Here is a 14,166-nt window from a genome sequence, read left to right as displayed (position 1 = left end):
TGTATGTGCAGACTCATCTCAAACAGAAAGCCTCACTCCAGGCAGCTGACGGCAACCCTGCATTTTATTTGGCATGAGCTCGTAAAATGCAGTTTTCGACTGAAGCGGTTTATCATTCCTTTGTTTTGTTGCTCTGACGTATACAAAACGAATGAGAAAACATTATGCGTCACTTTTTTACCCAATTGTAATAGCGATCTGTTCTTTTAGTATTTATGTTAAAAGCAAGGCTTTTATTTTATTACTGTTGTGGGATTAAGATTCATTTCACAAGATTAATCTATGGAAATCAATACTTAAATCAATGAGCACAAAAACATATAACATAAACACGACTATTATGGGTTCTATGGTTTTTCTGGGTGTCACAGACCACTTCTGTGAGGATCACTGACTGTCTCGTTGTTTTGATGGGTTAGCGGTGTGTTAATGCAATTTCCCATTAACAAAAACAAAAGGTGTGATATGCTGAAGTATGTCGCTGCTGTTGGTTAAAAGGAGGTCGCCGGTTCTATTGATGATAAGACCTTTCTGAAACAATCTCGGACCATGAAATAGGAAGGCAATTCACTTATAGCTTAGTAGCGGAATCAGTACTTTTTCCGCACCCCGAACGCCCAACATTTTCTTCGGGTTTCACGTGTTTGCTGTTTGTGGGCCTATACTACGTCGGCTCGGGCCACTTTTGATTGGTGAGCATGACTGTCACATAAGGAGCACGGCATGAATTTGGAAAACTATTCTCACAACAGTTTTAAACCCTGCTGTATAATGTACCATATTTGCCGGCGTATAAGACGACTTTTTCCCCCTGAAAAACATGCCTCCAAGTGGGGGGGTCGTCTTATAGGCCGGGTGCACTTCAGTTGGGATAGACATAGCTGCCCATAGTGGCCTCCCGATGCCCGCCCGGTGCCCATAGTGGCCTCCCGATGCCCGCCCACCTCATTCTACATACCATCCAGTATCGCGCGGTATCCAGCGTGGCCGCGGCGGGTCATCAGCAGCGACACAGGGATGCCAGCCTTTTCGGCGTGACCGGCCCGTTCTGCTCAGCGGGAAGCAGCGGCGCTCCGGCCCGCCCCTTGTCTACGCAGAGCTCGCACATGCGCACTTGCGCACTAGTGCCGGTCAGAAGGGGATGCAGGGGCGGGACGGAGGCGCTGCGGTCGCGCTGTGGCCGTACAATGGTGACAATGACAGGTACTGTAATGGCACTAATACTAATGGCACTCATGTAATACCGGTATAATACCGGTAACAATAATAGCACACAGGGGTACACTTTTATACATTTTGCAAGTCTCTCCTCGCCCCCCTTCTTATGCATACCTTGATAAATACTCCCTATCCAAATCTCTTATGTCATAAGCATTTGAATATAAATTAACATGTTGAAATCAAATCTGATGTTCTTTTACGTTTTATTTGGTGTGTGGAAGGTGTGCGGAAGAGGGGGTAGTCTTATACGGCGAGTATATAACAAACTCTATATTTTGAGTGGAAATGTTGGGGGGTCGTCTTATACGCCGGCAAATACGGTATGTCCTAAATCACAGCCTTTGTGATTTGCTAATTGTGCTGTTTCAAATCGTGATTTCAATTTGAAATCGATAAATCGTTCAGCCCTAATGTTCACAGTACTGAATCACTCTTAAATCACTTGTAGAACAGTTGCCTCAAAGCATTTTATTTTCATTCATTTTAATTTAGTTTCTATACGTTCTAAACAGTACAGCATCGGTCGCCTTCAGGAAGCTGGGATTCTTACTACTATTGATAGAAGCTGCTCTCACTGATTACCGGCACGGTTCTGATAGTGGTGCATAGCTTCATTAGCTGTAAACCTCTGCATGTCATACCTATACACACAGAGTAGGGTGGCAGCCTGTGGCTGCAACAACCAATCAGTAACGCCAGTAATGATCAGTAATGAAAATAGATGACAGGAAATGTTATCATCAGTTTGTTGCATTTTTGTGGTTGTTGTGCAAATTGTGTATGAGATCACCTAGCAACATTAATGTTGGTGTATTAAGCCTGGTTCACACTTAACTCGCACACTTGTGTACGTACTACATTTGTCAGTGGACAGAGACTGTCTCAGCTAGTAAATGTGTACAGCATTGATATTCCCGCAGACCAGTAGAGGGCAGATGTATTGCAACAAACAAACACAAGCAGTGTAATGAAATGGGTAAACTTTTTTTTAACACGCTTAAAGTTGTCCCTAGGCTTGGGCGGTATTACGGTAATACAGGTTCCCAAAGTGGGGGTGGCAAGACTGCAGCCAGGTGGTCGCAAGATGATTTGCAGAGGATGTTGCAAAACATTTGTAAACGATCTCCAAAATCTTTCAGGCGGAATCCCCAACACCTATAGCCGGTCAGAGAAATTACTTACCAAAGGGCTGAAAAGTTGGCCCAGCTAATTGATTAGTTGATTAACCAGATTATCAAATTTTTTATTTTTTTTTTGCAGCCCTACTCTGGTCTGGCATCAGGGAAGAAGCTGTCAGTACCTCCACTCAGGCCTGGTATGTTTGCTGGTGTTTTCCAGGTGCTGTACAAGGAGGACTTTGAGAAGAACAAGGGAAAGAACTTCAGCGTGGTGGCTGACACACCGGAGTTTCAGCGTATCAAGAAGACGCAAGATCAGATCAGCAATGTGCGTCCACTAGCCGTGCTGCTCTCCTCGTGTTCTGAATGAAAGTGATGTTAGGGGCCTCTTGCTCTCATCCTCTTCCTCCACCATGGGGATTCAGAGCCATGTTCACTCTGCTGGCGTCACGAAGGGATTATAAAAAGAAGGGGTGAAAGCCCTTGAAAGACTTACTGATTCACTGCTGCTTCTGCTGGTTTTTATGCTGAATAATTTCATGCTGATCCCGTGTCTGAAATAACAGCAGCATCAGTGTTAAGACGTGTCTGAGTGTTCCTGCCACAGCACTTTTGTTTTTGCTGGAGCTGTCAGGTCGGGCTGCATTTCTGCCACATTTGGCATTGCCACGGCAGCCTCGTGCCAGGTTGGCGCCATCAGCCGGACCGGGCCTAACTGACCCAAATGAACCAAACAAGGGCAACACTGGAAGTAGAAAACATCTAAGATTTTCATAGGACAGAGGCACGGCAGAGGAGGTGGTTTTCTGTGTCTGGTTGGGGGGAGCAAGGTCACTGGCATGGTCAGTGCCAGAGGTGGCAGCGTGCTGGTATAAGAAACATATGATGCTGTGTTTGTGCTGGAAGGTATACCAGTTCATACCGAAATATGTTTTTTATTGTATATGAATTTTTCATATACCGCAATTTAAAGAGCCTGCACAACGTTCGGAAAGTGGCGCAGCTGGAAACTTTAAGGGGGGGACCTTTTTCATTGCTGCACCGCTAAAATGTACCGTGAAAGATCAGAAACGGAAGATATAGCTGACGCTGGAGTTGAAAATAATGAGACACTGGAGTTGGTCAGCAATCGATTCTCAGATACTAATCGGTATTAAAAATTTGTATCTGATTAGATACTCATTTTCACCATTATATTGATACCAGCTGTGCGGTTTTCGCCTCATTCGCCACACTTCACACAGCTCCACTACAGCGCACGCACACACTTGTGCAACCCCTCCCCTTCTCTCAATAGCCGCTGAACGCATTTGCGCTGGTTGACACGCATATACCCATTTGGCCGAGCATGGCATATGCTGCAGTTGAAGGCACTAAGCAAGCTGCTTTAGTAAAAAAAAAAAAAAAAAAACGCAAAATTACCGTTTGGAAGTATTTTGCAGACGAGCATGGAAAGGCTAAGGATGTCAATATGCATCTTTGTAAACAGTGCTACAAAGTTGTGGCGACGAAGTCAAGTAGCACGTTAAACCTGGCAAAGCATCTTAAAGACCGACATCCCAGTCTTGAAATTTTGCGAGATCCGTAAAGTTTGCATTCCAGCAATACTTCAATTCAATTCTTTATTGTCATGTGTACAAGTACAAGTACCGTGTACAATGAAATGCTTACTTGCATGAGCTCCTGCAGACAGTGAACATAGACATCAAGACAGACAACAGGATGACAAGAGATGACATGAATGATAAAGTGAATTTTAAATAAGTAGAATAAATAAGACTATAAGAAACTGTTCCTAAACCTGGAGGTACCCGTCCGAATGGACTTCAGTCGCTTCCCAGATGGTAGGAGGGTGAAAAGTGACAGTGCAGGGTGGCTGGGGTCTTGCCTGATACGGTTCACTTTCCTGAGACAGCGTGTAGTGTGGATATCGCGGATCGCAGGGAGCAGTGTGGCCCGTGATCTTCTGTGCTGAGTGCACCACACGCTGCAGAGCTCTGTGGTCCTGAACTGAGCAGCTGCTGTACCAGGATGTGATGCATCCTGTCCGGATGGATTCCACAGTACACCTGTAGAATCTGCACAGGGTTGTGGGGGACATCCGGGCTTTCCTCAGTCTCCTGAGGAAGTAGAGGCGTTGTTGTGCTCTCTTGACTATTGCCGCCGTGTGACTTGACCATTTGAGGTCATCAGTGAGGGTGACTCCGAGGAGCCTAAAGCTGCTGACCTGCTCCACAGCCTCACCTCTGATGTAGATGGGGCTGTGCTCTGTTGCCTGTTTGCGGAAATCCACAATCATCTCCTTAGTTTTCTTGACGTTGAGGGAGAGGTTGTTGTTCTGACACCAATCTTCCAGGTGTCTGACCTCCTCCCTATAGGCCGTCTCATTGTCCTCGCTGATCAGACCTAATTACGGTGGTATCGTCAGCAAACTTAAAGATGGAGTTGGAGCTGTACTTAGCTACACAGTCATGGGTGTAGAGAGAGTAAAGCAGGGGGCTCAGCACACTTCCCTGCGGGGTGCCAGTGCTGATGGTGATGATGGAGGAGGTTTTTCCACCCGTGCGCACTTGCTGAGGTCTGTCGGTGAGGAAATCCAGTACCCAGTTGCACAGTGAAGAGCTAAGCCCCAGATCCAGGAGTTTAGTGATGAGCTGGGATGGAATGACGGTGTTAAATGCAGAGCTGTAATCCACAAACAGCAGCCTGGCATAACAGTTCTTGTTTTCCAGATGGGACAGGGTGGTATGGAGTGTGATGGAGATGGCATCCTCTGTGGACCTATTGCTACGATAGGCAAACTGGAAGGGGTCCAGACTGTCAGGGATGGTGTCTTTGATGTGTTCTAGCACCAGCCTCTCGAAGCACTTCATGACTATGGGAGTAAGTGCTACTGGGCGGTAATCATTAAGGCAGTCTATTTTATTTTTCTTTGGGACAGGGATGATGGCTGAATGCTTGAAGCAGGTGGGGACAGATGAAACTTTCAGAGATGTATTAAAAATGTCCGTAAAGACTGCAGCTAGTTGATCGCAACATGTCTTTAAGACGCGACCTGAGACTCCGTCTGGGCCAGGTGCTTTCCGGATGTTGAGTTGGGAAAAAGACCTCCTCACATTATCCTCGGAGAGCCTCAGGCTGGAATCTTGCGGCACTGCGGGGGGACGCACAGGCTTGTTCGAGTTAGTAAGCTCAAAGCGAGCGAAAAACTCGTTCAGCTCGTCCGGGAGTGAAGCGGCGGTAACTGTGTCTGCGTGTGTCCGGGGTTTGTAGTCCGTGATCGAATGAATGCCCTGCCACATCCGACGAGCGTCTGCTGTGTTGTTAAACCGAGAGTCTAGTTTGTGGGCGTACTGACGCTTTGCGTATGTAATGGCTTTTCGGAGATCGTACCGGCTCTTTTTGTATGCCTGAGTATCTCCGGAGTGAAACGCACTGCTACGCTCCTGGATCCGCCGGCGAACTTCAGCACACATCCATAAAAATACATAAATACTTATAAAAAATGTTAACTTGGCCGGCACATACCTTAACATTAGCTGTTTATTTTATTTAGCCTTTATTTTACCAGGAAGGTTTCATTGAGATACAATATCTCTTCTTCCAAGACAAAGATGGCACCAAATAAGAAAAATAAGACAAAAGTTTCATATACATACGCACAGAGACAATTAATATAAACACAAACTAAAACATATACAAATATTCAAAAATACCTAGAATAAAATTAATTTATATGAAACAATGACACTTTAAGCTCAGAGTTAAAGAGATTTTTAAAAACATTCAGGGAAGGCAAGTCTAAATTTAATATATTTTGTAATATATTCCACTCCTGGTGCATAAGAACAAAAGACGGATTTCCTCAGTTCTGTGCATGTGGTGGGAGGCTGAAGGAGAAGTTTAACTGATGAACGGGTACTGTATGTATTAGTGCAGAATGTCAGCACACTACATATGAACTGAGGTAATTTGCCCATTAAAGCCTTTGCAATAAAAACCAGGCAATGCATTTTCCTTATAAGAAAAGGAAATTTATAAGCAATTAGTCAAGAAACACGTTAGCCATTTGTTATCATCCAGGTAGCGGATAGGCGCAATGGCTAATATAGTTAATGTGGGAACAATACAAAAATGTGTCCTGCAAAATGTGGTAAACGCACAGTCATACATAAAAAAAAAAAAAAAAACCATCGTATACCATAATATAAATTTTTGGTCATACCGCCCAGCTCTACGCTGTGCAAAGTGAAACTGCAAACCAGGAGCCACCATCTAGCCAAATCAGCAGGCAGTGTCACCGCACTATCCTCTTACAGGAAGGCATGTGTGCAGAGGCAGACCTCGTTTCTTCCCTGAAGCTGACCATTGGGCCCCTGTCATATAGCCTGTCTCATGCACCACAATCATGGTCTAACTTGCACTATATACAGCATTTTTTCCACCTGTCATCTGTTATCCTCAGCTAACGGTTGCTGTTCACCAGCAGCAATTTTGACGGTTTCAATATGATGGGCTGTGCTGAGTGTCACAGGGCAGGCCTTTAAAATGCCTTAACACACGTGGGTCTTTAGTGCATTTGAAACAGTCTGTTAGATCCAGCCCCTGTGAGAGCGTCTGCACTGATCCTCGCACAGCATTCAGCCTTTTCTCATTTTTTTTTTAGCAGTAATGGGCCCAGTGTCTATCAATAAATGGACCTTTCAAACCACAGTTACTGAGGGGAGTGAGAATTGCTTGTTTCTCTTATGGTTTGTGTTAGAGAGCTGGCTCAGGACATGGGAAAACAAGCTTTCATCCTAGGTGTGATCCTGGTATTTGTGTTTTAGTTGTGGAATCCCCGCCATTCGAAAACAGGTTCCTGCTTGCCCCTGCCAGGAAGGGGGTCTTTGTGCCACGCACTCACAGAGCTGCAGGGCTACATGGCACACACACTTGGGGCCTGTGCTGGCACGTCCTGCTGCTGTTCTGTCACTGAGTATTTTCACCTGTGCACATAGATAACCCCTGCGTTTATGTCTTTATGGCGATTGCTCCTGCAGTCTGCTGGCCTTCATTCTCGCTTTCATCCTCCCACCTTTTGGTTACCATGGCCTCCTTAGAAACAAAGTGCAGTTCAAACCTGAAATCAGCTAGATGATCGAGCTGTTTGTCAGCTGAGCTCTGCAGGACAATATGGCAGCTGTCAGACATGTCTGACACGTGTTATTCACTGCTGTGAGGCGGCGCCTTCCAGGGTAGACATGCCCCTCCATTCCTCCCTCAGTCACCCCCCTCTCACATCTGCATGTGTAATCTGCCCTATTAAAATCACAAGGAGGAGCACAGAGTTGGATATTCTCACTGGCAGTCAGGTTTTCCCACTTTTATATGTGTCAAGAAACTTATGAAGTGAAAATGACTGATTCTGCATGAAAACTGAGCAGGGACGAAACCGGAAACCCCCACAGGTGTGTCTTGGAGATAAAATCCAGTCAGCTTTCTCCTCCTCCCCCTTTTTTTTTTTTTTTTTTTTTTTTTTAAGATTGAGAGGAGTGTCACGTGAATTAAGAGCAGTGTCATAGGCACTTTTTAATATCCTCTGAAAGTATGACAACTATCCCCCCCCCCCCCCCCCCCAAATGCCTTTTTCAGTTTCTCTCAGAATTTCACACATGGTGGGGGGCCTTATTGTGCATATTGTCTGTGCCAAACCACCAAATGTGCAAATTGCACTGCCTAATTAACAAACCCAAGTTTGTAATGAAGCGCGTCATGCTTTGCCGTTGGCGAGTGTGCTGTCAGTGCCTTTTGAGTGAGCCGGATGTTGAGTCGTATCAATGACTCTTCTGCTTGCTTTATTTTGTGGTGTAGCCGTGACCCATACTCTTTCAGAAAAGCTTTTCATTCTTACCCCTCCCCTCCCTTTTAGCTTGTCTTACTCACTACCTGTTCCTTGTATCTAGCAGTGTTGCTTAGCAACACTTGGGTCACATGACATAGTGATTATGTCATTTCCCTTTTGATTTTCAAGTTCTTCCAAAAACGGAATTGTGTTTAGCCTCATACCTAATAAGGAAGAGATGGTGGGAGGAGTATGAGTGCAGCAACAACCCCTGATGGTAATTATGGAGAACTACAGCATTTTTTGTGTGTGTTTGTGTACAATTTTTTATATGTACTTTGACCTTTGAGTAACTTCTGGAAGATGCCACACAATGACAAACCAAGCCTTGAACATTTTTTTTCTCCTCCCGCGGCTGACTGATCTTAGAGGTGCCATCACAGTAAAACATTTTATTCACACCCACCAACTTGAAACATAGCATGTTTTCTCCGTCCTTGGTCAGCATTAGGAAATGTATCCCTTTTTTTTAATCTCCATCTCATCTAGGCTCTTAAGTTGGTAAGCTGCATTGTCCCTCTCCCCCACCACATACTCTGAATGATGACATTAGTTTTTGCTGTGTAATGGGAGGCTCCTTCCTCACCTGTTTATGTATGGAGAAGTGCAGTGGTTGCCATTAGCACATACTGAGCCGATGTAGTGGAGCAGTTTTGAAACCAAATGCCTGTCTCTCCCTGGACCATCACAGATCAAGTACCACGAGGAGTTTGAGAAGAACCGCACGGGTGGAGAATCCCCGTCTCCTCAGACTAACACTTTCCCAGGTATTCTCGTCCATCTGTCCCCCCAATACTGCGTCAGAGCCACAACAGAGGCAGCTCGACTGCTGGACTGACTAAAAGGACTAACTGTGCCCCACTCTGCACTGGAATCATTACCCCTAAATCTATTGATCTATATATTGCACATTCCTGTTCATTCATGTCTGTTGCCCATTTGCACAGCAGTTTTTTTTCAACCTGTAATTTTGAATATGTCACATGTAAATTCTTTGTATATTTATTTTTATTCATGTCTCTTCCACTACGACCAGCCTAATCAAAATTTCATCTCCGTGTATGACCATGCATCATGCAGCACTCTGCTTCTGGCTGTTCCTTCAGTAGCCATCCCATTTTTGAGGAGAATGTGTCCATTTCCCTGCATACAGTGTGCCGGCTCTGTTCACTCTCTCTAACTGACTGACTGGTTGCTGCCCTCGTCCGACACAGGCTTCCATCAGCAGCCTGTGGAACCTCACAACTACCACTATGACCATAGCCCTGAGCCTGTGTGCCATGCCACTCCTGTACCACCTTCTGCTGGGGGGGTAAGGAAACTCCTCCCAGACCATTCTTTTGTAATTCTGGTACTGAGCGGACTTCTCCCTCTTTTTCTGGACCTCATTGTTTATGTACTTCAGTGTTTTGGAGGCAAGGCAAACTAGTGTTTGCCAAAATAGCAGTAAAAATGTACCAGGCCTGTGTCTGCATGCCTGTTTAACCATGGTGCCCAGCTCTGTCTGTATGTGTATACAGAAGCGGTTCCGGGCCGTGTATGACTATGCAGCAGCGGACGAAGACGAGGTGTCATTCCAGGATGGCGACGTGATCCTGGACGTGCAGCAGATTGACGAGGGCTGGATGTACGGGCGTGTGGAGCGCACAGGCCAGCAGGGGATGCTGCCCGCCAACTACGTGGAGGCCATATGAGGGCAGGGAGGAGACGACCAGAAGTAGGGGAGAGGGGCAGAGGAGAATGTCAGATCCCAGTGTGCCATCTCATTTTATGATACACTTTCTTAATTTAGCTTGCTTGTTGGTTTAACTCCCCCCCCCCCCCCCCCCCCCAAAAAAAAGAAAAAAAATGCCCTATCACTCAGCTTTCCCAGTGCAATCTCTCTGTCTCTCTCTCTGCCTTCCTCTATTTAAGTAATGAAATATAAAGTACAGTCACAGGTGGGCGTGGTGACATTGACAGTTGTGTCCCATAGCTCAGTCCAACCCACCCCATCCCCCCCCCAACAAAATCCCCACAAGTACTTACTGCTTTCAGAGGACAAGCATAATTGCATAATTGCATTTCTCTTTTGGGCTCCAACTGCAGCAGGACAGAGCTGCATGGCTAGCGGACATTGCTCATGTGGAAACACACCCTGAAACATGCAAATAGGCAATGCACAGTCCTTGGGTACCCCACTGTCCACTAGCAGGCACCAGCCAGCTTCTCATACACCTCCTTATTCTCCCTCCAAGTGTGGTACAATTGTCAATGAATCAAAAAACCAGAACTGGAATCTTGACACATTCCTTTAGTAGCTACTTCAGAAATGCACTCTCAAATTACACAAAACTTTATATGTTTATATCTACCGTATATGGGATAAGTTATGTATGCAGCAAAGCATTTTGGGTACTACTTACTGACATGATTTCACATGCCTGAACGATTGAAGAAATGGTATTTAAAATCTGTATCAGTATACAAAAGAATCTTCGTAGTTTCCCATGGGACAAGTACATTATACAAGAAAGGGGAAGCAAAGCTAAACAAAAGGGTATTTTAGGCCAGTGTCGCATTTTTCAGTAATTTCTGCTTTTTGCTTTTCCGCACTGGCCTGCTTTCTTGTTATCTGAGTAGGTGTGGTTTAATTGCGCTTGGCCATGGTCCATGCTATGCTGGTGCTGGTGAGTGTGGTGTCACTGCCCAGCACCCCCTGTTTGCAAGGGATTCTGGGATGGCAGAGCCTCTTGGCATGGTCATTGTGTTTTGCGAGGGTCTGCATTCTCAAACATATAGCATTTTTCTATAAAGAATACTCTTTTTGCTTTTCCGCACTGGCCTGCTTTCTTGTTATCTGAGTAGGTGTGATTTAATTGCACTTGGCCATGGTCCATGCTATGCTGGTGCTGGTGAGTGTGGTGTCACTGCCCAGCACCCCCTGTTTGCAAGGGATTCTGGGATGGCAGAGCCTCTTGGCATGGTCATTGTGTTTTGCGAGGGTCTGCATTCTCAAACATATAGCATTTTTCTATAAAGAATACCAAAATTGTATTTTATGTACTGCAAACTGTAGCTGTTTTACAGCTAGTTCGGAAAGGAAAACTTTAGCTGGGCATAAACATTTTTAAAGAAATTTGATCATTGCATTGTCATTTTACCATCATCAAGCAGTCTGACAGATGTTTATAACACATTTTAACAGCATTGTTCTTGTTCGCATATTATGTTGGTCATATTCTGAATGTTGCCTTACAGATGAGTTGTAGTAAATTAGTGGGTTTTATACTATCAGATTTTTGGGCAGAATTCAAATTCCCATCTCATTAAAAATAAAAAAAAAAAATAAAAATTAAAAACTGCTTCTTCAGAGAATAGTCTGTTTCATAGTTAAATACTGGTCTCTTCTTGTGTTTCAAATGTTTCCTATGCAAGACTTAACCGTGTGCGTCCATTCATTTTAATGGCTGAGTAGGCCTTCCATGAGAATTTACTGAATCTTGAAAATCGATTAATGATATATTTGAATTCATTTTGGCTGAGCTGCGACACCTGCTGGTTTTAAGTGGGAGTGCAGGGTTGGGTGAAAAGTGATTTAATGTGGGACTTGGTGCCCTGCAAACCCGTGAGGTGTGGGTTGGTTTTACAGCAGCGGGAATGCATCAGCCCAGCCTCATTGCATGGTTTTAAAGGAGTGTCTGCAACAAAGCTGCTCATTTTAATTAGAGAAAAGTTTGGGGTGCTGTCACAGATGATTTGAGCATGAAATAGGTGAGGAAAAGAATGTGTATGAGCAGGGCTGGACTGGCCACCTGGCACACCAAGCATTTTTATGCTCGGCAAATGTTGTCCCCTCATGTATAACAAAATTTACCCTTGGCCTGTGGGGAACCCAAAAGTCTAGGGCCAGTTTTTAATCCCAGTCCAGCCCTGCATCCAAGTGTGTTCTTAAATGAACACACCAATGGGTGCATAGAAACAGTAAAATTTGTAGTAGCTAAGATGCCTTTGTCTAAAGGAGATGAAGGAAGATGGCTATTCCTGGTATAGTCCATCACTAATAAGTCACCCCTATTCTTTGTTTGCATGTGTCATTAATATCCTTATGTGTTATTTGCCTTTTTCTGCCTTAAACATTTTTGCGATGGACCTTCACAGTGATGATCATAAATTGGGAGAGGGAAAGTTTATTTTACTTATAAAAGTTTTTCGAAACAAAGTTCAGTATTTTATGTAAATATAATCTATGGTGACAATGGTAATATGTCAGAAGTCAAGGACAAAAATTTTATGATTTGGGCAGTGGTTGATCATGATCAACATAATCTTTTTTCCATTTCAGAAATTTGACAGAAGAATGCCTGAAATGAAGTGTAATATATAAACAAATTTGAGATTAGTTGGTCAGAAATTATCCTTGATGGTTGCGTTTCACTATGCTTTATTAGGCTACTAGTATTTTCAGTTCCAATCAACATATTGCACCTCAATTGACAGCTACTGTGTACTACATAAAAAGGGACTGTTACTTTTTTCTTGCTTAATAACTCGTGAAATGGTGTAGCATTACTTGTCTGCTTAGAGATGGTTGTTAAATAAGAAATGTTAGCAGTGTGTATATTCAAGAGCCTTACTTGAAGTGAAGGGTTTCAGATTGAAAGGAGACAGGTTAAGGTTAAAATTAAGGTTCTGAGTTGCCCTTGTTGGTCCACAGTGAGAAAGCAGATTTAAATGCTGTCTAAGCAGTAGTTCAGAGCAGGGGCAAAATGAATATTGCACACATTTCCCTCATTTTTCAAAACTCTGCTTCTTTTCAATTGCATCGTACAATGATTTGAGCAGTACAGTCGGCATGCAACTTCTAAATTCCACCTGTCCTGCTAAACTATACTTAATGACTATTACAGACGTTCTATGTTTGAAAAAGTTATTCATGCATAATGTCTTAGAACATTCCATTTTTTATTTTGCATTTTATTTGTACATACAAATCATATAAAAGTCATAAATGAATGAACCCGAATGAAATTGAAATATTGGGAAAACATTTTGCTGTTCTTCTAGATCCCTTGTACTGATTGACTCAAGACTCAATAAAATTTTGTTTCTAACTGGAAGTCTTGTCTGTTTTATTGATTCAGTATAGCATCATCACTCCTTTACCACCAATAGTGGATTTCAGTCAGTCACACCAAGCGTATTTTAGGGTTTGCTATTTGAATACCATTCAAGTTTTTTATAATGCTTTTTGTGCAATTTTAATCGCAGAACAACCAGTGACAAAGTTGGTACAGTTAGTCAGTTTTTTACCTGCAATATCTTTTCAATTCAATTCAATTTCAATTCAATTTATTTATATAGCGCTTTTAACAACAGTTAAAATGTACCAGGCCTGTGTCTGCATGCCTGTTTAACCATGGTGCCCAGCTCTGTCTGTATGTGTATACAGAAGCGGTTCCGGGCCTGAACACCCACCAAGCAAGCCTGAGGCGACAGTGGCAAGGAAAAACTCCCTCTAGCAGGAAGAAACCTTGAGAGGAACCTAGACTCAAAAGGGGACCCCATCATCCTCTGAGCGACCAGGGAGCATGAAATTTTGACATTGACATTAATTCCAGTTCATATAGTTTTTAAAGTCCCAGTTGGTTCCATGTAATTATCTCCAAGGGGTCCAGGTGAGGGTTGATGCGGTGTAGTGTCAGCTCGGGATCAGATTGGAAAAGATGGAGAAGAGAGTTATTGCCCTACATGAGCAAATGCTCTTCCCCCAAAAGTAACGTTCTTTATTCTGGGTATGAATAGAAGACCTGCATCTTGCGATCGAAGCGTACGAGTCGGAATTTAGTTGAAAATGACACTCACATACTCCGGTGCAAGACCGTTTACAGCTTTATAAGTTAAGAGTAGTATTTTGTAGTCAACACGAAATCTAACTGGCAGCCAGTTGAGTGAAGATAAAAT

General features: G+C 43.8%; 1 protein-coding gene across 2 annotated transcripts in view; it reads left to right on the top strand.

The window, feature by feature from the left end:
- Positions 1–13,322, top strand: part of LOC111859333 (LIM and SH3 domain protein 1-like) — a 37,325-nt gene extending 24,003 nt beyond the window's left edge. For both annotated transcript variants that reach the window (XM_072712744.1, XM_072712745.1), the window contains exons 4-7: positions 2,560–2,667; positions 8,915–8,990; positions 9,438–9,535; positions 9,744–13,322. In XM_072712744.1, coding sequence (XP_072568845.1) covers positions 2,560–2,667; positions 8,915–8,990; positions 9,438–9,535; positions 9,744–9,917 — 456 coding nt within the window. In that variant the 3' untranslated portion in view covers positions 9,918–13,322. The remainder of the gene's footprint in view (positions 1–2,559; positions 2,668–8,914; positions 8,991–9,437; positions 9,536–9,743) is intronic.
- The last annotated feature ends 844 nt before the right edge of the window (positions 13,323–14,166 follow it).

The sequence above is a fragment of the Paramormyrops kingsleyae genome, chromosome 5 (assembly GCF_048594095.1).
Source record: "Paramormyrops kingsleyae isolate MSU_618 chromosome 5, PKINGS_0.4, whole genome shotgun sequence".
NCBI classification, from domain to species: Eukaryota; Metazoa; Chordata; class Actinopteri; order Osteoglossiformes; family Mormyridae; genus Paramormyrops; species Paramormyrops kingsleyae.
Note: the sequence above shows the minus strand (reverse complement) of the source record. Positions and strands in the feature narration are given on the sequence as shown.